This window comes from Equus przewalskii, chromosome 13 (genome assembly GCF_037783145.1).
Source record: "Equus przewalskii isolate Varuska chromosome 13, EquPr2, whole genome shotgun sequence".
In the NCBI taxonomy this organism is placed as follows: Eukaryota; Metazoa; Chordata; class Mammalia; order Perissodactyla; family Equidae; genus Equus; species Equus przewalskii.
Genome location: NC_091843.1, coordinates 37,131,688 through 37,156,929, shown reverse-complemented (window position 1 = coordinate 37,156,929; position 25,242 = coordinate 37,131,688). Strand labels below are relative to the sequence as shown.

The following is a 25,242-nucleotide window of genomic DNA, read 5'->3' as shown; positions in this document are numbered from 1 at the left end:
GTCCATGCCCAGGATCCAAACCGGTGAAACCCTGGGCCCTGACCTAGACAATTTTAAAGAAGAAAATAAGGGACTGGTCCCGTGGCCAGGTGGTTAAGTTCATGCACTCTGCTTCGGCAGCCCATGGTTTCACCTGTTCAGATTCTGGGCACCGACATGGCACCGTTCATAAGCCATGCTGAGGCGGTGTCCCACATAACACAACCAGAAGAACCTGCAACTAGAATATACAACTATGTGCTGGGGGGCTTTGGGGAGAAGAAGAAGACAAAGACGAAGAAGAAAAGGATTGGCAACAGATATTAGCTCAGGTGCCAATCTTTAAAAAAATAAGAAATAAAACAATGAAGAAGAAAACTCAAAATCTCAAGATTCAGGGATAATTAATGTCATTACTTTGGTATATTTCCTACCACATATTTGCTTTTGATGCTGCACACCTGCAGATCCTTCCATTATGTTGTCCTTTAAGGGACTGTAACAAACAAGCATTAGAAGCCAGCTATCTTAACTTGCCAAAGAAGCTTTATGCTTTGTGGCCTTAAATCTATAGAATTCTAGAGTTGAAGAGGTCTTGAGAAAGTACATAGAGTCCATCTACTTAGAGCAGGAAATAACCTACAATTTAAACATAAGGTATGACTACACAGTTTCAGGAAGAAATATGTTTTAAAGGAAAACTATACCTCCAAAAAATGCTGAGTCTCTATTAAGTAAGGAAGATTTAGTGTTATGCTTCCTGTGTATAGGAAGCTTAGACCAATATGAGTTTTGATTCTTTGATTTTATCTTATTACTCCAGAGAGATGGAGAATAGTGGAGACTAAACTTGTTTGAATTGGATATTTTGCTTCACTTGCAGGTTCTGAAATGACTGGTTCATTGAAATGTGTCATTTTGCTCTTTTCAGAGGTACTCAAGACAATTGACGAGGGAGATGCTGATGAGGTGACAAAGCAGAGGATTCACGACGGAAAGGAGAAGCCTGGTGCTTTGTGGCACATCTATGCAGCCAAGGATGCAGAGAAGATCCGGGAGCTACTCCGAAAGGTATGCCTCTGGGGGTGCTGAGACAGCCTGCCTAGGATTTCTTATGTGGAGTCCCTTGGTATTAAAGACCTGTACTTCTTGTCAAAATGCCCCAAAGACCTGAATTCACACTTGGAGGATTTTGACTAGAATAAAGCAGAAGCTTTGGCCCACTAGGGACATTGTGCTGCTGCAATTTGGATTTATGCTATTAATTATTGTTATGTATTTATTGATTTTTCCATCTTTGGGTTTTGGTCATGGCTTCAGGTTGGAGAAGAGCAAGGCCAAGAGAATCCCCCTGATCATGACCCAATTCATGACCAAAGTTGGTACCTGGACCAGACTCTCCGTAAGCGACTCTATGAGGAGTATGGTGTGCAAGGCTGGGCCATCGTTCAGTTCCTGGGAGATGCTGTCTTCATACCTGCTGGAGCCCCTCACCAGGTGGGTTCCAATTTGGGAGTTGGGCTCCACAGTTCCATGGGCTTCCGTTTTTCTGATTTTCTTGCTAATCTGGCAATAGATATAAATGGCTGGATTAGACTGATTGCGCTTAAACTGCAACTTATTTTTGCTTTTTAATTTTCTTCTACATAATTTTAAATGCTCATTTAAAAATTTTTGAACAGTGGAGCCTGTTAAAGAAAAAGTGAAAGTCTCAGCCCAGCTACCTGTGCCATATCCCTTTCAATCCCCTCGTCCTCCTTCTGTAAAGGTAGCCGACTGTTAACAGTTTGGGATAGATTTTTCCAGGTCCCTTTCTGTGCGAATACTAACATTTTTATTTATAAATTTATACTTAGAGTTTTTCTGCATTTGTTTTTATAAAAAAGGAGTATTATTTTTGAAGCTTTTTAAAATTTTAAATATATCATGGACATTTTCCATGTGTTATTGAATCTCTAATGCCTGATGTTTTCCCTCTGTACTTTTTTCCCCTCCCAGGTGCACAATTTATACAGTTGCATAAAAGTAGCAGAAGACTTTGTATCTCCAGAACATGTAAAGCACTGTTTCCGCCTGACGCAGGAATTCAGGCATCTCTCTAACACTCACACAAACCATGAGGATAAACTGCAGGTAACTAACTCCTCCTTCCCCCCATTCTGTTTTCTCTTCTCCTACTCAGCTACCTACACAGGAGGCACATTCTGCTTTCTGAGGGTATTCTCTGGGCAGTATGCTGTGGAAAGGTGACTAAGGGAACCATGTCTGGGGGTATGGAGTCCTTCCATACCAGGAGGTATTTAATCAATCCCCTTCAGGTTGCCTTTAGAGAATACTCATCTTTTAACCTATTCATTTCCACGGACAGTCTTCTATTTCTCTGCCCCTGGGAGATACAGTGTGTCAGTGTCAGTAACTGACTAGGCTGACTTTCCCAGTCACTGGGAAAAGCACTGTGGCAGTGTGTGCTAAAGCATGTTTCTGAGAAGGGGTATTTCCCCCAAGCTGCTCCTGACAGCACATTTCTGTGCAGACTCAATCCTTAGATCCCTCCTAGAGACTGCAATTCATGCCCTAAGAATTGTACTCACAGGGTGAGGATTGTTCTCCCCTTATAGATCTAAGCTGGACAATCAGATTAGGTTTTCCTCTGCTCCCGAAATGGATTGCAACTTTAAGGGCAGAATTTCATTGTTAATACACTTGGGTGCTTTAGGTGGCATAAAAAGAAAAAGAATAAGGAAGCATGATTCCCCAGGCAGAACTTCAGCAGTATAAATATATACTCTTCCAGCCTCTCACTTGTGGCCTGTTTTCCTCCATCATGCCTGTGACTCAGGTGTGTCTTCTTTGGTCAGTGACCAATGCGGTTGTAGATTTTTCTTGGCTGCTGGTAGATTAAATCACCTTAAACCCTGAGTCTGATCTGTTTTGCTATTCCTTTTTGAAAATTATTAAAGTTGTTATACAAAGTACAATCACATTGATAAATAGATAACATTGATATTATAGATATAGTGGAGATATTCAAGTACACATATTTCAGACCCCACCTCCATCAGGTCTCTACTTTTAACATGTCACCTCCAGCACTCCCAGTCCTCTGTCACTGCTTTATTTTTTCTGGTATATTTTTTACCATCTAACATACCATGTATTTTATCTGTTTATTTGTATCCCTGCTAGAACGTAAGCTATTTAAGCTTCATGAAGGCAGGGATTTTACTGTTTTATTCACTGCTTTTCCCTAGCAAAATATCTGACACATAGTGGGAACTCACTATATATCTTCCTACTTCACACATAATATATGTTCCTTTTAGACAAAGTGGAAAATGCATTTAAGCACAAAGGGAAAAAATATCCAATAATCCTACCTGCCCACTATTGTTTTAGTGCATTCGTAACCATGGAACCTTGGTTTCCCCAGTTTCTTACCTGTAAAGTGGGGAGAATGAGAGACTCTAACTCATAGGATTATGGTAAGGATTAAATGAAAGTCCACATAAAGAGCTTAGCAATAGTGCTGAGCACACTAAGCACATAGATGATGGTGATCATATAACCTTTCAAATGATTTAATCATTTTTTTAAATATAGATCTTATATCTTACGTGACTTGTAAATCATCTTTGGGATTGATTTGGGAAACATGCAGTCCTGGTTGAAGGGTTTCCTCACTAACCAGTAGGATTATAGTCAGTGTAGAACATACATTTTCGTTTCCAGAACACAGTATGGGGCTGCCATGAACTGACTGTGCTGATTGCTCTCTCCAGGTGAAGAACATCATTTATCATGCAGTGAAAGATGCTGTTGGCACCCTCAAGGCTCATGAATCCAAACTGGCAAGGTCTTAGGTGTGGAGAAATTCCAAACTCCCCTGTGAAGCAGGTCTTTCACTCACAACACATACAGGGAATGGCAGGGTTCTCTGCTGGAGCAGAGGCCTTCACTTGGAGCCAGTGTGGTCAGTATTACAAACTCTCCAGCCACTCTTTTCTACGCTGCCTCAACACTGAAGGTTGACACAGGAAAGTCACTGTTCACACACACAGTTTCAGACTCCAAGCCGAGGGTGCCACATCCCCATCCTGTGGCCTTTTGGGACTCTGCATTGCCTGAACATCGCTGGGCTTTCCTGCACATTCTCGTGATTTGAGATTCGTGGAAACCAGGAATGTGGGCACACCTTTCTTTTCTTTTTCTCTTGTGCCTAGTTAAGTGGGAATGTGTTTGGAGTAGGGGGAATCACATAACTGGTACAAGTAGGGGCTAATTGCATAAACCTGCCTGGTGGAGGCCTGACAGTTATTCTGCACTTGACCTCTGACACAGCCCATCCCAGGAGACGGGATGAAGCCATTCCCCACAATCTCTCCCATGAACACTGGAGTCTTATAGGACCCAGGGAGAACCCACTGCTTTTCCCAGGAGGCTCCAGGATTAGGAAATGTGTGTATTTAGTGAAAAATAGGTTTGTAGTGAAATAGTTACTATTTCATGAAAGTAGATATTTTTAGAATTTTTGAAATACCACAGTTGTTTTCCTGGATTATGAGGAAAGGCACATTACATTTAGTCTTCCTTTCGATAAAACTCTTTGAAGAAATATGATTTTTAGAAGTCAACTGCCCATTATAGCACAAAATCAGCCAAAGCAGAATTTAAAAGAATTGGCTTTTTAGGATTCTTTTAGTCCCCGTTACCCGCCTACCCCCATCTCAGTCCTATCTTGAGGGAACAGCCATCGGAGAAAGAACTTTGTCATGTCTGAGCTGTGGTGTATTCCACACACACAAACACTGGTGACTACAGGAACCATTTTCACCTACTACCAGCGTTCCCTTGGGACTCCTCTTAAAGTTCCAGATACAAAGGAAAGTTTGATTTCCTACATCAGGCTTTTTGGTTTGGGGGTTTTTTGTCCAGAAATATTTTCAGTAAAACTTTCCAACTCAGTGGAGTTTTATTAAGAATTTATTTGAAAATGATGGAATTCATTGGCCCATAGGTACATTGGAAAATGTATCTATCTTCTTTCCAGCTGTACTGTAGTGCCCTGCAGGCTTGTTTATATGTTCACAGTTACTTTTTTTTTTTAATAAAAGTCATTTACTGTAGAATACTTTTAATTTCACTTTCTGTATTTTAATTTTGTTGAAGGGCTGATTGGGATTTCCATGTTCTTATTAAAAATCTAACAAATCTGTTTGGAGTGGACTAAATTTTTCCTGTGCCAGCCATTCTAAAAAGCAAGGCCAGGTTGAGGGTGGGGTTGGAGGTGGAGGATGGTTCACTTTCACATCTTCATTACATTGCTGCCTCCAATTATTATGCTTTGCTTCCTGAATTTGTGCCCAATTGGGAGAGGGAAGTGCCAGGTCATTGTGGTTTGTGGGCTTGGGGGTGAGGGAAGGGGCCACTTGGGAAGAGAGATGGGTTTTCCATAGTTTATGCTCTGTGAATGGAGTGAGAAAGATGGGGTCCCACCTTCCTGAGGCAGTCTGGGGGGAAAAGGCCATGGGGGGATGGCCTGAACAAAGTTTGGGGCAATGAATGTTGGAGTTCCTCAAAGCAGGAGGCCTGGCTGCCCACGTATGAAACATATGGCCCTGGATCCACCTCGGAGTTGGTGGCAGAAGACCCAAATGGGATTTATTTTTGTTTATCAGACAGCAATTAAAGTGGCTTTAGGGGTGATGAGGACAGACTGCATTCCAATTAGAAAAGGCCTTTTGAAGAGGAAGTTGTAAAGAATAGCAAGAGGGGTCATCAGAGGCTGCTTCTCTAGAGGCTGTTGGAAAACATCTTCCAAAGTGTTTGAGCCTGGAAATACAATTATCAGGGTGGAAATAGACCATTGTGTGGTTCAAGGATACTGAGTTTGAATAGGGCCGTAACTGAAACACAGAACTCTGAGCGTGTCCTTTCAGCCTGATGGGCACAGTTGATGCTGTGATCACCAAAAGGATTACTCCTCGGCATAAAGGGTAGAGGAATGCAGAAGCTTTGAAATGGGACAGGAAAGGAAAGCATGGGGGAAGGGTGGGTGCAGAGGTTGGAGTTTTGTTGCTTTGGTAGAAATCAAGAGGCAGGCTAGCCTACTTTCTGGATATAAATGTCTTCAGAATTAGGACATCCACTGCTGCCAGTGCTTGCTGATGGGGGTGGAACTGGAGCCCCCGATCCATCTCCAACCTGGACCCCAGGCCTCTCCCAGTCCCTCTGTTTAAAGAGAATCTGACTCCCCTGCCCCAGGGTATCCACCTTTTGAGAACAAGGCTCTGTTCCCCTGCGAAGCTTTGGAACTGACAACCTAAAAAGCAAATCAGATGGGGGTGGGTCCTCTTCCAACTGGGTTGATTGGTGATAGTCGGAAAGGGGTGGGGTGGGACAGGTGCAGCTATACCTTTGACTTCAGGAGTTGGGGGGGAGGGGGGGTGGGTTCTTTACAGGGCCTGTGATGGAGGAGGAGTATTTGCTAGTCAGCAGTTGGGAGAAGTAGCCTGTTTAAACTTCCTGGGTTCATATCTCAGCAGCATGACTTAGAATTTCTGAAACCCTTGGCAAATTATTGAACCTCCCTAAGCTTCTCATTTCCTCATCTTCAAAATGACGATAGTTATTGCCCCTGCCTTATAGAATGGTGGTAAAGATTCACTGAAATAATGCATGTGACGCTCTTAGCACAGGGCCTGGCACACAGTAAGCACTCAATAAGTCACAACTAGTATTCCTCGAAGGATTTTTAGGCCTTTCAGACTGATGTGGGCTGGGATATCAGGATGGAACCATGAAGGTCTAAGGACCTCAACCCAGGGCTTGGAACGCAAGAAAGTTGAACAAGCGATTAGAGGAAGGCAGGGCACCGAGGGTCAAAGGCGCATGCCCGGCGACAGCAGGTGCAGGGGGCGCGCCGCAGCCGCCACGGCCTCCCCTTTAAGAGCCGCCACCGCCCACGGTCCGCCGCTGCGGCAGGGACCTCCCCTTTAACGGCGGCGGCTCGGCGCTCCGCGGCCCCCGCGGCGGCTGCGGCTGCTACTGCGGCTCCTGCTGCCTCCTGCTGCCGCTGCCGCTCGACCTCCGGCAGCTGCATCCTCGGCCCGGGCCGGGTCCCCGCCCGGCCCCGCCATGGTGTCCTGGATCATCTCTCGCTTGGTGGTGTGAGTGCGGCAGCGGCGGGGCGCGGCCCGGGTGGGAGGGGGAGGGGGGCTAGGGATGGGAGCTGAGGTGTATTGAAGCTGGGGATGGACCACTCCGTGGCTTGACACAGCACAGTCACTTAAAGGCACATCGTCCCTATTTGGGGTCCCCAGAGACGTGGACGTGTGGGACCCAGGACTGGAGCGGAGAATATTCAGAGGAGCATGGCAGGCCTGGCTTCCTATCCCTTTTATTTTTAATTTCTCTGCTCCTTCGCCCTCCGTTATCCTGGAGGCTGATTTATGAGGGGAGGCGGGCATGTCCCTTCCCCCACCTAGCAGATCGGGGCTGGAGGAGCTCCTCAGACCTGGACCCTCATCTCCCTCGGGGGAGAGAGCTAATGGAAGAGTAGGGATCAAGGCAGGGCCTCATTCCATAGCTTAGGGCCATAGGCAGCAGCCTTGGCCTCCCCAAAGAGCCCGGTCCCTCCTCCCTCTTCCACTGACTGTCAGGAGACTGAGGATAAGGGCACATGCTCTGAAGGCCCCCCAGGGAGGACATCTGGGTATCTGGAAGCAGAGATGCTTGGAGGACAAAATGTGGGAGGTAACCAGGAGAGGATGTGTGTGCTCAGCCTAGGATTGTGAAAGCCACGGAGGGGAGGGCTTTAGGTGTCCTTCATTCCAGGCTGTCAGCTACACCAAGGAGCTATGTCCCTGCCACCTCCCCCAGGCCCCAGGAGGGAACCCTGCTCCCACAACCCCAGACTTTGCCCTTGAGGATTCTGTCCCCCACCCCATCTTCACAGGCCAATTCAGAAGTATCCTGCCTCTATAAGGTGCGTCCATGTGGGAACAAGCAGTACCCACATGTTTTTAAGGGGCTGGGCCTGGCGGGGGCTCCAGGTGGGCCTCAGCCAACTCCTGCCCCAGCACAGGACCCTGGCTCTCTCTATGGGGGACTGATACCCCAGAATCCCCTCCCTGCTGCCTTCTTCCCTCTCAGTGCTCTCAAGTGCTTGTGTCCAGCTACCTCTAGATCCACCAGTTTCTCTCCTTCCTCTCCCCGATGCCACCCCAGAGGGAATCCAGGAGCCTCATGTCTCCATGTGGCCTTCAAAGTGGCTTTTCCCTCTTGTCTGGATGAGCTCCCTGAGGGGCATGAGTCTTCTCTCCTCTCATTCTCTCACCTGTGTCCTGTATGTGGTCTCTAACGGGGTCACCACCAGCCCCCGCTCCAGCCAGGGCCTTGAGCCCAGGGCCCTCCCCTGCACCTAATCCAAAGAGTGTTTACATGGGGGAATAAATTTCTTTGCCCCTCCCAGGACTTCCTGCCCTTATGCCCTGTGCTTCCCAGGGCAGGTCCTCAGGGCCACAGTGGTGCCTCTGAGTGCCAGGTAGAGTCCCCTGTTAGGTGGTGTCAGGTTCCCTTGCAGACCTGGCCCTACCCAGCCTGGCTCTGAAATAAGGAGGTAGGGAGTAAAGGCAGAAGGGTATGAATGGGCATAGTCTCTAGAGAAGGAAGACATCCCCACGGCAGTGACCAGACCCCCACTCCCCATGATATATTTGTGCATAACCAAGGATCATGGCTTAAGAGACCTTATTGGACCCTCTAGCCTCTGGGTCTTTCTCTACCTCAGGGGCTGGAGAAAAACTGAACAACAGAGGGGGAAGGGGCATCACCCTGTCTGGCTGAGGCCTCCATGCTTGTGTATCACTTGAGAATTGACTGCTTTGACCTTAACCCCTGACCTGAGTTCATCAATCCAGCTGATGCAGCACTGTGGAGTTCTGTGCCTTCTCCCCTTACCTACCCAGGGACTGATGCAGAGCTGGGAGGGAGAGTCCATGGCTCTTGGCCATGGGGCCCAGTAACCATGCCTGCCTCCCTAGGCTCATCTTTGGCACCTTGTACCCAGCGTATTCTTCCTACAAGGCCGTGAAGACAAAAAACGTGAAGGAATATGTGAGTGTATGACCCTTCATCTCCCACCCAACCCACATGGCAGAGATAGGGGAGGATAGTGGGTCACATTACAGATGGGGGTGACTTTGTACCAATGCTGTCAGCACTGAGACCTTGGTCCAAAGGAGGTTCCTGTGTGTTCCTTTCCCCCAGCCCTGGTGTGATCCACAGGCAAAGTTGAGATCTTAAATGTCTCTTCCCTACAGCCCTTCCAGCATGGTTGGCAGGCAGGGGTGGGGTCCTGGGTGTTCCCCCGAGGCCCCAGCCAATGCTGCCCTCTGTACCCTTAGGTGAAATGGATGATGTACTGGATCGTCTTTGCCTTCTTCACCACGGCTGAGACACTCACGGATATCGTGCTTTCCTGGTGAGGTCCAGCATCCCCTCCCTGCATCTCAGGGCCCAGGCCTCTGACTTTCTCTATCCAGCCAGTAAAATAGAAGATTCAGACCCAGGGTGGAGTTCCCCCTGTAGTTCCATGAGATCCTGGATGCCACCACCCACATCCAGGCCTGTCTTGATCAGAATAAGGACAGACATAATCTCCACATTTTTTCTGGTGGCAGCCAAAGCACCACAATAGATTCAAGAAACCTGCAGCTGCCAGACTTACTGTGACTTTGGGGAGGTCGCAGCTATTTAGGCCTCAGTTTCCCTATTTGTAAAATAGGCATATGGTTCAACCCTGTAAACTTTGGATGCTTGTATTTCAAAGGCATTTTCCAGGCACTGCTGTACTACTTGCGAGCACTTTGAGGACAGGAAATGTCTTAACCCTCTGTATATTCACAGCAGGAACTCAAAAATGTTTATTTAATGCCTTTTAAAAATGCCTTTTAGAAGAGAGGACTAACAGCACAGTACATTGGAAGTCAAGAGAAGAGAGTTTTACAGAGAGATAGAGACAAAAGATCATTGCATTTGTAGATGACAAGGGCCTATGGCCTTTGAGGAAAATTGTTTCAGCAGAGGAAGTTGAGTGGGGTCAGACTAGGAAAGAGTGATGGGTTAGAAATTGAGGAGAGTGAGTACAGATGCTTCTTGACACGAGCAAAGGAGAGAGCTTTGATGAAGGCTTTGTAAGGAGACCTGCCTGAAGGAGTTTGTGGCTTGAGGAGAAGGAGCCTGGTGGGGAATGGAGAAAAGTCCTTAAAAGCAAGGGGCATGTCCTAGCTGCGAGGGAGGGGACTCAGAGCACAGTTGGAGAAGCCCCAGTCTTCTTCATGGGGGGAAGGGCAGGAAGAGAAGAGAGTGAGGACGGACCCAGGAGTCCACCTGGGAGGTTAGGGAGCTCGCCTTGGTGCTGACCCCAGGACAGAGGAGTGGGGCCTTCTCTCAGCGTGAGAGAGCTGGGACTCTGAGAGAGAAGAGGCTGAGGAGAGCCGCTGCTGAGGGGAATTTCTGCCGGGGTCTCTTCTCACCTTCCCACTCGGGGTCTCAGTTGAGCCTCCCAGTCCCCTTGAGATTAGAAATGACCAGTTTCCTGAGCTACATGGGGACCCTAGTGCACTAAGGGGTTGGGGGCTGGCCAGGGTCATGCAGAGGGTCATATCCCGGGCTCTGCCACTTGCCTCTGTCCCCCCAACAGGTTCCCCTTCTACTTTGAGCTCAAGATCGCCTTCGTGATTTGGCTGCTGTCCCCTTACACCAAGGGCTCCAGTGTGCTCTACCGCAAGTTCGTGCACCCGACACTGTCCAACAAGGAGAAGGTTTGCCCCCGCGCGTGCCCACCCCCCCGACCCCCACCCCCCCCTCAGCTCACTTCCCAGCCTGCCCCAGGCCACGGCACCCTATGCCTGCAGCCACATCCATTCCTGGCTCTCCCCGTGGGTACCCAGAGCCTAAAGTGACCTGGCAGGGCCTGCCCTCCTGGAGCAGGCAGTGCCTTTGTCCAGGTGTGAACAAGAGCAGGGCAGGGCCTGGCCATCAGGGCCCAGCCCTCACCTCCCCTTCCTTCCCCTCCAACCTCTCAGGAGATTGACGAGTACATCACACAGGCCCGAGACAAGAGCTATGAGACCATGATGAGAGTGGGCAAGAGAGGCCTGAACCTGGCCGCCAATGCGGCAGTCACGGCTGCTGCCAAGGTGAGATGGGGGCAGACCCAGTTGCCCAGAGCCCCACCTTATTCATCTCATCCCCCTGTCCATGCCCCTTTGCTGCCATCCTGTCCTCAGGGCTGTGAAAGTTTGGGGCTTGTGCAGCTTGGGGTTGCAGTCCTGGCTCTACTACCCTCCAGCTAAGTGACTTCCACCTCCAAGCCACAGTTTCCTCATCTGTCCAAAGGGAAAGTATGGCCCCAGCCTGTCAGTGCTGTTGTAGAACTGGGTGAGGATGCAGTGGGGAAATCACTGAATGCCGTAGCTGCCCAGTGCTCTCTGGTGACCTCTATCTCCACCCCGCCCCTTCCTCCGGTTCTCCGGCGCGGTGGTAACCCTAGGGCCAGGGGGTGCTGTCAGAGAAGCTCCGAAGCTTCAGCATGCAGGACCTGACCCTGATCCGGGACGAGGATGCACTGCCCCTGCAGGGACCTGAAGGCCGCCTCCGACCCAGCCCCGGCAGCCTCCTGGACACCATTGAGGACTTAGGTACAGGCAGAGCCCGGGGCTGGGCAGGGTGACACGAGGGCAAGGAGGCCAGGTGGGAAAGACACCTGGCCCCTGTTCTTTCCTCCCCTCAACCAGGAGATGATGCTGCCCTGAATTTAAGGTCTAACACGAGCCAGGCAGATCCTCGGACAGAGACCTCTGAGGATGACATGGGGGACAAGGCCCCTAAGAGGGTCAAATCCATCAAAAAAGTGCCCAAAGCAGAGGTAAGAGCCCTGGCCAGAGCTTGGGAATGGGGAGGGGGTTGTGGCTCCAAGCCGAGCCTTCTGTCTTCCTCCCTCCTTCCCACAGCCACTGGCTTCTAAGACGCTGAAGACCCGGCCCAAGAAGAAGACCTCTGGCGGGGGCGACTCGGCTTGAGGTCCTGACCCCCACAGGCTGCAGAGCCCCTGCTTCACACTGTGCCAGTAGCCCACATTTCTCAGGCCCCAGGGCCCCTCCGATGGCTGTTTCCAGTGCCTGCCCGGTGGCCACTCCTCTGGAAGGGCTTAGAAAAGAGGAGGGAGGCCCTGCTGTGGGAGTTGAGGGTAGAGGCTGGACCAGGAGCTGAGGATTGAGCCACCCAAGGAGGTGGGGGCTCCTCAGAGCCTGAACCGCTATTCTCCCCGCTCCAGCCCTGCCACCACCCACCCAGTGCCTTGCTGAAGACCATGGCCATCCCCTTCTCAGAGGTCCTAACATGCCCGCCCTGTGCTCCCTGGCCCTGTGCTCCCTGGCCCTGTGCTCCCTGGGTCGGGGGTGGGGGGCATCACAGCCCAGATTGAGCAGAGTTGGCCTGAAGGCACCCGAGAAAGAGGGAGGGAGTGGGGAAGGCCTCGGAGAACCTGGGCAGAGGCTCCAGGCCACAGCTGTGAATGGTGGACAAGGGCTTAGTGTGTGCTTAAATGACCAGGATGGCCAGGCAGGCCAGAGCTGCAGCTGGGGGCATTGGGTGGGGCTCTGTTTTACATGTCCCTGCTCAAAAGAGGTGGGGTTCCAGGGGGTGTGTGTGAGTGAGTGTATTTGTGTATCTTTCTGGGTCTAGAGCTGGGGGATTTGGGGTAAAGGACTTTCCTTCTAGCAGTGACCTCCTCCCACCCTTAGCCAGCTGGCCCTTTCCCCCTCTCAACCCTCCCTCCCCGTCTCTGAGCCTCAGAGGACCCAGCCCATGAGAGAGAGGGACTCCAAGGGGCCTCTCACCTCCTCTGCCTTCAATCTCCTTTCGCCTCCTCCCATTCCTGCCCTGCCCCTGGGCTGAGCTCCTTTACCCTCAGGGCCCCTGTAGAGGCCGCTGCTGAGCCAGCTTCTTTTCTCCTCACCTGGGGACCCATCCTCCTGTCCCCCAGGGTCCTCTTCCTGTGCCAAGCAGATTGGGCCCCTTGTGAGCAGACCCCTGTCAGAGCCCAGCCTTTGCCCCACACCCTGCCCCAGCTTCTGCCGTGGCTTCAGTCAGGGCCAGGAGGAATGTGTGAAGAAAAAAAATTTAGGAGCCAAGGGGCTCCCAATTCCATGGAAAGAGGGTGCCCATTGGACCTTTGGCACTGGATGAGCCAATAAACCAAACTCTGGCACCTCATTTATTTCAGCCTTGTACTTTGTTCTTGCCCCACCAGTCCATAGGAGAGAAGGACCTCAAGTGAGAAGCGGGGCCCAGCTGTGGGACAGAGAGGGGAAGAGGTCAGACTCTGAACCCTAGGAGCTCTGATCTCCAAAGTAAGAAATAGCCTTGAGCTGGTTCAGTCTGGGAAAATGGTTTTGGGATTCAAGATAGAGCCAGAGGGGCCAGAACTGAAGAAGGGCTAGGGGCCCCAACCCTCAAAAGTTGTCTTGTTCCTCAGAATCCTGCCCTGAGATCCCCTCCCCGACTGGACCTTCTGTGCCAGGTGTAAGCTCTGGGGACAAAGACCCTGAAGAGGCCCCCAAGGAAGAGAGGATGGTATATGGGGGCTGCTGGGCAGGGCTAGGGGATTGTATGGCCACAGTCCAGAAAGGCTGAAAAATGTTGGAGGGGAGCTGTGAGCCAGAGACTCTGAAAGGAGGAGAGGGGTGGGTTGGGGGAAGAGGTAGAGATAGGGAACCAGCCCCCCGTGGTTCATGTCCAACCCTGGAGACAGGGGAAGACAGGGAAGCAAAGGCTAGGGCCAAAGAGGCATGCTTACGGGGCCCAAGGAGGGAGAGGCCGAGCCCTGAGCTCCTAGGCTAGGTTGGAGGAGGGACGGAGGAGGAGGCTGCAGGGCATGAGGTCGGAGCCCTTGGGAGGTAGAGCCAAGGCCACCAGAAGGGGCACAACTCACTGGAGATGAGGCCCTGGAAGGCAGAACCCAGGAGGAGGAAAAGGATGGCAGAGGAGCAGAGGCAGCATCTGAGGAGATGAACAAAGGAAAAGAGAGGAGAGGGAGGGGGGAGAGAGCGAGGGAAGGAGGAGGGAGGGAGACGGGAGCAGAGAAACAGCAGCTCAGCCTTGTGGAAGGAAAATGGAAGAAGCAGAGCATGGGATGGGTAGGGGCGTGTGGGGACCTAGCCCCGGGCTCTGAATCCCAAGGTGGGCAAAATGCCCCTACATCAGGCATTCCTCTCCATTTCCTGGCATCACAGGGGCACATCCTCCCGCCACACTTGAGCCAAGCTGGCCCAGAACCTCCTGAACTAAGCTCCCAGTGGAGGTGGGGTATGCAATGCTCTTTCCATCCTCCCTGGAATCCTCCAGTCAACAGCTCTCTGAAGGGCATGCCTTTCACCATTGGTCTCTGAGCAAATTGGCCCCTTTCTCTATCAGAGAGGAGGGGAAGTGTCAGGGTAGAATTCAGGGGAGAGATTCCCTTGTTCTAGAAAGATCTCCAGAGAGTAAGATGCTGCAGTCTCATGCTAGCAGCTACCATATGGCCAGGAAACCAGGTTAGGCCCTCTCTAACCTAAATCCCATTTCCTACATATCACACACACACACACACACACACACACACACTCGCACCCACAAGGACCGGCGGCTAAGGAGGTCACTGCCAGATTCCACATTGCCAGGCTCTCCATGCACATCTGGGTTTCCCTGTGTCAACAGGAACATGCTCAGATTTCCAAGCTCATTGGTCCGTTGCCATGGAAACACTCAGTCTCCTAGAACTCGGCACAGGGCCTGGCCCCTGTGATGCAGGGGAGGAGAGAAGAGATGGAGGTGAGAAAAAGAACTGGGGAAAGGCTCCTGGGAGGAGGCTGGGGGAATGCAGCTGGGTCTAGGTGACCCCTTGCTGTCTCATTCCCTGGGGCCACCTGCCCTCTCCCCTCTGCCTCCATAGCTCTCTCTAGGTCAGGAGGGTGGGGAAGAGATGCCAGAACAGAGGTATATGGCTATAGCTACGTGGAGGGAGCCTGATTGCTGCCTGGGTCCCCACTGGACATTGAGAGATATTGGCTTTGGAGTGACAGCTGAGTTCTAGCCCTGTGTCCCATCTTGGAGACACTGGGCAGCTCTCCAAGCCTGAGGTCCCTGGCTAGAACGGCCTTGGGCCTAGAACTGCTTCAGCTGGCTCCCCCGCCTTTTCTTGTGTGTGCCCCGCACCCAGAGAACCTGCTTAAAATGGGATTTCCAGGCCGTGACGTCAGAGAAAAGCCAGCAGCCCCAGCCTGTGCCAGCTCTTCCTTGATCAGCAGAGCTGAGCCCAGCCTTGCTCAGCCTGGAGGAAAGGGGGGTGAGGCAAAGAAGGGAGGGGCTCTGGGGGCTCTGGGCCGTGGTTCCCATATCTGTGGCATCCAGGATAATAGGTAGACTGTTTCCAAGCCAATAGCAACTGCTGGCTTCCCTGCTGCCTTATATCTCAGCCAGTATATGATCATCTCCCTCCAAAATTCCCTGTTTTTCCCCTTCTGAGCTGGGCAGGCCTGCCTAGAGGAGGAGGGCACCTCAAGTCTTAGAGCCATTTGGGTTCTGCCTGAGAGCTTGTCCCATATCTATGCTGGAGGCAGCGATGGATGAGAGGGATGCCTGCAAGGAGGAAACTGCCCACAAGGTGGCGCAGCTCCCTCCCAATGTGGGATTCCCGGGCCCCTGCAGAGAACGATCTTTCCTGCAGCCAGTCTGCTTAAGGGCTGGTGAGCAAGGTTCTCATGCCCCACTCCCTGGAGTTGGAGGTTCACGAGGAAAGCACCCTACAGGTGGACAGTCCATGGATAGCAATAGCTATGGATTCTCAAGCTATTGCTTCCTAAGCCCAGCCTGTGTGCCCACCCCATGCCCACTCCCCACAGGAGAGATGGTCAGACCCACAGGAAAGTTATGCCCTTTGGGTGAGAATCAGGCACCCTCCTAGGAGCGGGAAAATTGCCAAGCTGACCCTGGGAGGACGCTGCAGCCCAAGGGACCCAATCTGGGCTTCTGAAATGGCATCTAGAGAGGCTGCTGGGGCTGATTTCAGGGTCAGATAGGGAGAGGGACCCAAGAGGTGGTAAGGGGCAGGGAACTTGGGAGGGGCAGATTGGGCCCAGAGGGAGGGAAGCTCACCCAGCTGCAGGATTCCCTGGATATGATCTCCTTGGTGGCCACAGGGGCGGTCCCAAGCCTGCCCCAGGTTTCCCTGTCCCCTGCCCTTCCCTTATTTTCATCTGGGGTACAGTGGGGTTAAAAAAGGAGACAAAGACCCTAATCCCCAATCCGTGGAATCCCAAGGTGGTTTTGCAGGAGCCAGGCCTGGGACTCCTCGATGACCTACCTTTCCCTGACCTCTTCCCCAAACTGACCGCACCAGCCCTGCATCTCTAATGAATTACCCTCTCCTTTTGTCCCAGCCAGATGAGTGATCAATAAATAATGCTGCCTGAAATATTGATGGCGAGTTTTACACCAGCATCCCTTAGCTGTGCCTGTCATTGGGGAACTGAAAAGCTGACAGAGAATGCATGGCCCCCCAGAGAGCTCTTTCCTGTCTCTGCCAACGGAGGGTCTTTCTTTGCCAAGATTTCTACCTGTTCCCATTTCAGCCAGAATCATGATTCATTCCCATCAACCAAGAAGAGGAAAGGTCCCCCAAAGACTGACTCATCCAGCCCACCCTCCCACCCCCAGGAGGGATGGGGTAAGCTAAACCAAGCAGAGACCCTTCTTGATACCTTGTCTCCTATGATGCGATTGAGATCCCGTTTCCTCTGTTCCATGTCTATCTTGGACCTGCCACGTCCAGCTTTCTGAGTGGCAACTCAGAAGGAGACCTACAGCTTCCCTGCCCCTACCTCAGCTATTTAGAGCTGAGCAGACTTCTCTGGCCCAAGTCACTCTCATCTGGTGGTGTTCTCCCCGGAAGAAGGGGTGGGGAGACGAGGAGGAGGAGGTGGAAGCTCTTGAGCCCTCTTGAGCCCAAATCACCCAGTGCCAGGCTCCTTTGCAGAAGCCAGATTTTCAAATTTTGCATGTGCAGTGCCTTCTGCCCAAGCACTCTTGTTCTCCTGCTGTGACTCCCCTACCCTGCCCTGTCCAAGACCCCGGGGCATCCTATTTTTCCTCCCTGACAGCACACATGTTCCCCAGGCAGTGGGTCTACCTGGTTCACCACTGTTTCCCCAACATCTAGTATGGGGCCTGGCATGCAATAAGCACTCGGCACATTTTTGTGGAGTGTTGAATGATGTCCCTGCAGCATCTTCCACTCCTGGAAAAACACCAACCTTCAAACCTTAGTGTCTCTCTGCTGAGCTGTTTGCCTGCACCTAGGGATGGTGTCTGTGCTAAATAGCAGCTGCCCAGATCAGCTCCCCTCGCTCTGACTCCCCCTGCATGCGCTCATGCTCACTTGCTCTCCTTTTCTCTCTCACACACACACAGATGGGAGTCAGCTTTCCAGCCACATTCAGTTCTCACTTTAATTCAAAAGCTAAAATGAGAAGAAGAGCAGCTTCACACTCCCAATTTAGCCTGGGAGAGAAAAAGGAGACAGCCTGGATGTTGCCAGGGAAAGGAGAAAGTTGGGTCTGGGGTGGAGAGTAGTGGCAAACATACCCAGGGCCCAAGAGAAAACGATGAAACCCTCACCATCCAGCTCCTAGAAATAAACCATCCAGAGCTTTGACCCCAGAGTGAGCCCTACAAAGCCTCTTTCCTAGACCAGTGCAGCATTCCGGGCATGACCCCGTCCAGGGGTGGGATTAGGTGAGGCAGAGGACACTCTGGTTATTAAAACTATCCAAAGAGGGAGAAGCTGCTGCTTTGATCACTGTGGTAGGAAACCGGGAAGTCTTTCTTAAATCTAACTTTAATCCCTCTTGAGATAACTGGAACGGATGATAAATAAAAACAGAGCCCACAAAAAGATACTTGCCCACTAATATTCACAGCAGCATTATTCCCAGTAGTCAAAAGGTATAAACAACCCAAATGTCCATCAACAGATGAAGGGATAAACACAATGTGGTCTATACATACAATGGAATATTATTCAGCCATAAAAATGGATGAAATTCTGACACATGCTACAAAATGGATGAACCTTGAAAATATTAAGTGAAATAAGCCAGACACAAAAGGACAAACATTATGATTCCAGTTACATGAGGTACCTAGAATAGACAAATTCATAGAGACAGAAACTATAATAGAGGTTACCAGGGGCTGGGGGAGGGAGCAGGCAGGGGAACTACTAATTTATGCATACAGAGTTTCTGTTAGGGATGATGAAAAAGTTCTGGAAATGGATAGTGGTGATGGTTGCACAACATTGTGAATGTACTAAATGACACCAAATCACATGCTTAAAAATGGTTAAAATGGTAAATTTTATGTTATGTATATTTTACCACAATAAATTTTTTAAAAAGACAGTGAGCCCAAAGTCAGACACTGAGTGCAAAGTCAGCTTCAAGAGACCATCATCCTGCCATGATGGACCTCTCTGTGGCTCCACCAGAGGTAAACTGGGTCCCAGAAGTTCCAAAGATGCCCTCCCTCTGCCCACTGATAGGAACAGAAGGGCTGCCTCTGCCCAGAGCAAAGCAGAGACCCCTCTGCAGATGTTCCTCGGAACCGGAGCTGACGCTCCCTCCCTCTCATCACCACGTGTCAGTGTGATAATCTGGATGGAAGCTCTTCCTCTTGGTTCTGGGTACCAGCTTCCTTTTCAGTCGCTCATTTTGACTCTGCCCTAAAACAGGGTTCCCATACGGTGGAGTAGACAGGGAGACAGTTGGAGGAGGAAAAAGAGAGGACTTTTCCATCCAGCCTCTCCAACTACCCTATTGCCACTGTACCAAGGGAAATGGATGCACCTTTGGGTGAGCTGCCTGTCAGTAAATTTGGGTGTCAGATTTTCTTGCTCTCTGCCTATGACGGGGAGGCCCCTGAAGGGAGCCTCTGTGTTAGCTGGTGCTGATGCAGCCAGAGCTCACCCTCTCTCCGGGAGAAATGCAGGGCTTCCTGGCTGGTCTCACCCCTAGCCCTCCTCGACCCAGCCTCCTGCAATTATTTAAAAATGGTGAGGAGTTGGCTCTCTGATTATCCAGGAACCACTTCAGTGGGTAGGAGCGACATTAGGGGCTCCCACCGTCACTATGCTTCCCCCACAATAGCATGGCTCACACTGTTGTAATTGCTTGTTAACTTGTCTGTCTTCCCCCACTAGACTGTGAACTGCAAAAGGTGTATCCCCTTACTCCTCTTTGTATCTTTAATGCCTAGAGCAGAGTAGAGGTTTGATAAATAATTGCTGAATGGATGAATTGAAATGATCTGTTCACATGTCTATTCAGCTTGACTCAAGAACCCCTGTAGGGCGAAAGCTTTGTCCAACTCATTCTGGGACCCCAGAGAACAGTTCTCGGTATGAGCTGGGATTTAGCCAGAGAGTTCTGAGGCCAGACTGTCTGGAATCCTGGCTCCACCATTGCCCAGCTCTTTGACCTTGAGCAAGTCTCCTGCCCTCTCTGAGCCTGTTTCCTCATCAATGAAATGGAGGTAAGAATGGTACCTACTTCGTAGGCATTGCGGGGACAAATGCCTGTCAAGCGTTTAGCACAGAACCTGTGACACTGTAAGTGTGTCTTGGGGGTGGGGTGGGGGTGGGGGTAGAGAATGCATCTAGAGATTAAGGAAAATCATAGAAGACAAGCACCATTACTGATCCCTGTGTCCTGGTGTTTAGGGGGTGGTGAGGTCAGTGCCAGAGTGGGGCAACCCTGGGGGCTGCCTGCCCCCTCCTCCCTCCCTCCCCCTCCCACCAAGTCTGCAGAATTGAAGCTCACCCACCACGAAGCTGAGCAGCCCCAGCGCTGGGCGGTGGTGAGGGGCCAGAAATAACCACTGTTGCTATTCCTGCCTTTCTGGGCTGGATGGGAACACTGCCTTTCTAATCTAAAGGCTGCTCGAGACTTCCTGCACATCAGTGGGCTCTTATGTAATGCTCCCCTCCCTCTGCCTGCCCATGAGCTTCCAGAGATTTCTGCAGCAGACTTTGCTGCACATTCAGCTGGGGGTGGAGGGAGCAAAGCAGTCACCACAGGCTGGATCGTCCTCTAAGCCCAGGGTCCTGCCACCCTCGGGCCTGGGAGAGGGACTACCCAGCACAGGGCAGAGGGACAGATGTCCAAGGACAGCAGCCTCTTCTGCATCTGCAGGGCACTCTGGGGCAGAGAGGACCCATAAAGCCCTACTTAAGTGTTCATCTACCTCTACCCACTCCCTCTTCCCTTAACAGACCCTCTGTGCCACCTCCCCAAGTTATTATGCCTCAGGGTCTTCCATTTCAGGCCCAACCTAACTCTCTCTGGCACATGACCCCTCAGACAGACTCTGAGGACAGCAGCCCAGCCCAACTCTCTCAGGCAGATGACCGTACCTGGGCCAAATCCTCCATGGTCTCTTCCCTGCGGTCCCTGGATCTCGTCCAGAACATGCCAGGCACCCTCTTCAGAGCCCAGGGGACCCTCTCTGCCTCAGGCCTCAGCATCACTCTGCATGGGCCCTTCTCCACCTATCCTGGGACTCAGGGGTCTCCTCTGGCATGCTGTTTCCTCATCTGTAATTGGAGTAGATGAGACGGCTTCAAACTCCGACACTCTGGGATGCTCCTCTCTTTCATCTCCCCTGTATTTCTTGATGTCTCCATTTCTCCCCACTCTCTCAGTGCACCTTCTGTCCCACCCCATACCTGGCCTCTTCAGGTTTCTTCTCACCCCTCAAGACCCCCCTCAGGGTGGGAGCAGAGCTGCCCCCAGACCCATTGAAGGCCAGGCCCTCCATGTTTCCTGCAGAGCCCATCAGCCATCGGAAAGTGTGACAGGCGCCCCAGACAGAATGAAGAGAGAGTCACTTCCTGAGCCCCGGGCTGGCCACAGCAGTGGCAAACCACCGATCTGAGCAGCACATGTGGGTGCTGACGTAGCCCGGGGCTGGGGAAGAGGAAGTGGCAATGGAAAATGGGGCTTGTTTTCCTTTGAGAGCTGCAGCCCGCTCAACCCCAGGCCAAGTGTCCGAGACATGATGGTTCCCACTGGTTTCTCCTGGAGCCTCAGCTGCCACGGGCAACCTCAGTTCTGCTCTCACCTCTGCCCCCTCCTCCTCTCCCGTTTGCAAGGAAAATCTGAGTGTAGATAGCTCAGACCTGCAGACCCTCTGGGGGCCTCTCATCTCTCCCAGGGCTTCTGGCACCAGTCACCTAGCAGGCAAGGTCTGAGAGTCTTAGACTCATCCCTAAGTAACCCTTGAGGCCCCGTGGGCACCCAGGCCAGGGTACAGGAGTGGCTCACAGCCTTCCTTACTCCTCATCTGGTTTCCTGTAGGCCCCAGGCCAGTTGTCCCATCTGGGGTATTGGTCACAAGTTGGGTGCTCACGAGCCCAAACTGAGATTTGGCTCCTTGGGAGGAGAGACCGATGTCACCATGTCTCCTTCCCTTCCTGTCCCCCCAGTCTCAGGAAACAGAAGTGTGCCATTGGCCAAAAGACAGACCAGGGGAGAGTGGGGATAACTCAGATGCCCCAGCCCTGCTGTTGAGAAGATAGGCCAGCAGCACAACCCTGAGTAGGGAGCAGGGTTTCAGGCCTTCCTTCTCACTGGCTGCCTCAAGGCAAACAGGGCGCAGGTCTGGGGAGCGTGCAGGGGCTTTGAGCCAGCTCCTCTCACTGCCCCTGGGTGGGAGCTGCCTTCCAGGGGCATACACCGTGGAGCGGGGTGGGATCGAGAAGGCCAGCTTCTCCTCTGTCTGAACTGTAGAGGGCAGAACAAGGCAGATGAAGGTGGAGGGGACAGCTTAGCCCTCAACCTTCTTGCTGCTCACACCTGAGCCTGAGGCCCCAGACTGATCGTAGCCACATCTCTTTCCATCCTGAGGCCTTTACACAACTGTCCCCTTTACCTGGAATGCTCTCCCCACCACACTCCTCTAAGCAGAACTGCTTTCCTCTTATCCTTTATATCTTTGCATAAACGTCACCTCCTCCAAGGTGCCCTCCCTCACCTCTCTAGTATGTTACACATACCGGAATCTGAAATTATCCTTTTTATTTGCGTAGCTGTTTAGTTCCTTCTACCCCCCCACCCCGAACAGCAGTTTCCAGGAGGGCAGAACTGCATCTGCCTTCCTCATTGTGGAATTCTCAAGACTTCACACTGCGTCTGAAACAAGCAGTGGACAAAAATCATTTTTAAAAGAATGAATGTTTTGTTCAACCTTACCTCCTACTACTTCCCAATAGGAACCCTCTCTACTCCAGTCCATTTTTCTCAGACAGACCACATGGACTGTGCTGGCCACCCCCAACCACCGCCTGAAAGTGCCTCTCACTTCCTCACCACAAAGTTTAGTCCTTCTTGTGTTCTTTCTTCTCAAAAATCTCTTCATCAACCCTGTCCTCCTCCCAAACCCCTGGAATCTCTCCCTCCTCTTATCCCCTCCGTTCTTTAGTGTAACTGACTTTTGGTGGCTAACAGGGCTGCTTCCTATTCTTAATTCTCTCCTAATATGGAATCCAGGCTCCCTTCTACCCAGCTGTAAGCTCCTTAGAGGTAGGGGCCTAGGCCTTAGGCCTTAGGCCTTATCCCCAGGCCTTGCCCACAGCAAGTCCTCAGAAAAGTTTTTTGTTGGTGTGGATAATGGGTGTATTAGTCAGAACCTCCTGGGTTGCAAGTAACAGCAATCGAAATGAGCCTGTGTCATTGTATGAAATAAAAGAGGAATTCGTTGGCTTGCATAACTAAAAAGCCCAGGCTGCACTTAGAGACTCACTCTCTGTATGCACATCTCTTCTCTCTGATTTCCTTGGCGCGTTGGCTTCTTTCTGAGGAAGGCTGTCCAGTCCTGACGGCAAGATGGCCTCCAGCCTTACATTCCATTGTCTTAGCTCCACCAGGGAAAGAGAATTCCTCCTTTTCAAGAGTTCCAGAAAAAGTCCCAGAAGTGATTCTCATTGGCCTAATTTGAGTCATGTGTCCATCCTGACTCATTCACTAGGGCTAGGGACATGGAACAGCCCTAGACTGGAACAGCCTAGATGGACGACCAGGCTTGGGTGACATATCTACTCCTAATCTAGGATGGGGTTATCTTCCCCCAACCACATGGATTGGGGTGGTTGCCCAAAGGAAATCACTGGCTGGGGAGTAGTTATGAAAAGAAAGGAGAATTGATGTTGGGTATGCAAAACAAAAGTTGTAGATTTAAGGATTCCCAGTGCCCAGCTTCAGCAAGGACCTGAAGATATTTTAGGTCAGCTTGCACATTAGAACCACAGGAGAACTGGCTTGCCCTGGCTGGGGAAGGAGGACATGCTCTTGGGGTCTGGGAAGCTCCCCATGAACAGAACAAGGTTCCTAGGACAAGGTGCCTACTCAGTTCTGGCACCCACAAGTTCAGGAAGATTGTGATTCAGTTGGTCTAGGGTAAAACCTTTCTTATTCATTGCTCCAAGGGTGATTCTGCTGCACAGTGAAGGTTGAAAAATTCTGCTCTGAGAAATGATGTTCTACTGCAGCAAGAAGGATATTCAGATTAGCTCTTCAGGACAATGTCCCCTGTGTTAGAATTGGAATGTTTCTCCCTTTCTGTACAACTTTTCAGAAAAGGGTCACTAGGGCTTGCTTGGAGGCTGAGGATGGGTGGGTGACCTCTGGGTGATGCTGTGGGTCAAAAGCCCCTGAAAATAACAATAGCTACTGTTTATCGACTGCCAACTGCAAGGCAGGCACTGTGTTTTGGGACTTCACAGATGGCAGTCCATGCAAGTTTCAGTCTTCACGACAATCCTTCCATGTAGGTATCATTAACATTAGCCCTGTTTTACAGTTGAAGAAAGGGAGATACAAAAAGCCTGGCCAGGGTACCCTACTGGGGAATGGCAAAATGGGCATTCAGACACAGGACAATCTGACCCTGCCTGGCCTGGCCTGGCCTCCCTGCCCTGCAGTAGGCCTCAGAGAGGTGCATCACTCCTGCCCCTAATGGACAAGTCGGTAGGCGGTGGGAGAGGGCCCACTGGCCCTAGGCACTTGGTATGGGGAGCTCAGACCTAGAGCAGAGGGACAAGGGACTCCTGATTCATTGCTGGGTTCCTTAAGCAGATTTTTATAAGAAAATATATGGGGGGTGGGGGTGGGGGGGATACAGAGGGATGCAGCCCAAGAGAGTTATCCTCCACCCCGCCCCGTTTAAACCCCCTGACCCCGACCTCCTGAGGCTGTTTGGGTTCATGGAGACCTTGACCTGCCCCCTTCACTCCTGGCGTTAGCACCCTCCTTTCACACACACACACACTTTCTGTTTTCTTTTTAAATTCAGAAAAACAACACCTTCCCTGGATTGAGAGCTAGAGCAGGAGCATTCCCCTCCTGGAATCCCTGTTCTCTTTGGGGTGCGCACTTGACTGCGGGGGAGACGGGAGGGGGAGGGCTTCCCTGTTCGAGTCCCGCTCCCGGAAGACCTGCAGGAATCGTTCCCGCCTACCCTATCCCCACCCCCTCAGCCCCCCCGACCCTTGGCCTGGCTCGGGGAGGGAGTGTTATCCTGCCCAGAGTCTGGGCGCCTCAGCGGTGGCGGCTCCCGAGGGACTGCAGGGAGAGCCCAGGCTGCGGCGCCTGCTCAGTTCGCGCTCACTGCGTCTAAGGCTCCCCCGGACTGGCTCGGCGCCCAGCAAAGGAGCCGGGAGGGGGAGCAAGAAGGCGGCGCAAGAGCCCACTCCGCCGAGGGTTAGGGGAACTGAGCTGGAGAGGGGACCTGCAGGGGGCAGCACCAAGCCGCTAAGCAGGTCCTCTCCTCGCGCTAACCTGTGGTCCCCAGACAATCTTTAGGGAAGCCCCTTTTTCAGATTTCCGCACTGCCCACACCACCTCCACCTGTTTCGGATAAAGGTGGGAAAGTCTCCCACCACCACAAGAACCAGCAGCTCCTGGTGGGAGCAGGACTCGGGTCTCCCTTAGGGCAATCGTCCGCCACCCAAAGGTGGGCTCTTCCCAGGAGGGGCCCAGGGAACAGTCTTGCGGTTCTGGGTGGCGTAAAGGGATCCCCAGGCTCCAACAGCCTCATCCCATTGGCAGATGGCGGAGAAGCAGGCGGCCCACCGCAATGCCCAGGGTCCCAGGAACCATCTGGCTACTA

At 51.7% G+C, this 25,242-nt stretch overlaps 2 protein-coding genes and 1 long non-coding RNA gene across 7 annotated transcripts in view; 2 read left to right on the top strand and 1 right to left on the bottom strand.

The window, feature by feature from the left end:
* KDM3B (lysine demethylase 3B) overlaps nt 1-5,189 on the top strand; it is a 55,915-nt gene extending 50,726 nt beyond the window's left edge. For both annotated transcript variants that reach the window (XM_070570816.1, XM_070570817.1), the window contains 4 exons: nt 911-1,050; nt 1,300-1,476; nt 1,978-2,112; nt 3,759-5,189. In XM_070570816.1, the coding sequence (XP_070426917.1) occupies nt 911-1,050; nt 1,300-1,476; nt 1,978-2,112; nt 3,759-3,839 (533 nt within the window). In that variant the 3' untranslated portion in view covers nt 3,840-5,189. The remainder of the gene's footprint in view (nt 1-910; nt 1,051-1,299; nt 1,477-1,977; nt 2,113-3,758) is intronic.
* Nucleotides 377-20,939, bottom strand: LOC139075304 (uncharacterized). The gene is made up of 3 exons (XR_011525556.1): nt 20,804-20,939; nt 20,492-20,671; nt 377-1,545 (listed from the first exon to the last, which is right to left on the bottom strand). It is a non-coding gene; the product is annotated as an uncharacterized lncRNA (long non-coding RNA).
* On the top strand, nt 6,835-13,257 carry REEP2 (receptor accessory protein 2). Of its 4 annotated transcripts, none has more exons than XM_070570851.1 (8): nt 6,835-7,145; nt 9,021-9,093; nt 9,384-9,460; nt 10,682-10,802; nt 11,067-11,180; nt 11,534-11,681; nt 11,778-11,908; nt 11,994-13,257. In XM_070570851.1, exons 1-8 carry the CDS (start codon nt 7,114-7,116, stop codon nt 12,060-12,062), a joined length of 765 nt encoding a protein of 254 aa, XP_070426952.1. In that variant the 5' UTR covers nt 6,835-7,113; the 3' UTR covers nt 12,063-13,257. The 4 variants fall into 4 exon arrangements, with proteins under 4 accessions (XP_070426952.1, XP_070426954.1, XP_070426953.1 ...); XM_070570853.1 differs by having other exon boundaries at nt 6,907-7,145; nt 11,540-11,681; XM_070570852.1 differs by having other exon boundaries at nt 6,951-7,145; nt 8,946-9,093.
* Nucleotides 20,940-25,242: the final 4,303 nt, after the last annotated feature.

Bases quoted from the DNA above. Each gene is read 5' to 3' on its own strand.
- REEP2 (XM_070570851.1), top strand. From the start codon at position 7,114: ATGGTGTCCTGGATCATCTCTCGCTTGGTGGT. The intron at 7,146-9,020 runs GTGAGTGCGGCA...CTGCCTCCCTAG, and splicing joins ATCATCTCTCGCTTGGTGGT to GCTCATCTTTGGCACCTTGT. The intron at 9,094-9,383 runs GTGAGTGTATGA...CTGTACCCTTAG, and splicing joins CAAAAAACGTGAAGGAATAT to GTGAAATGGATGATGTACTG.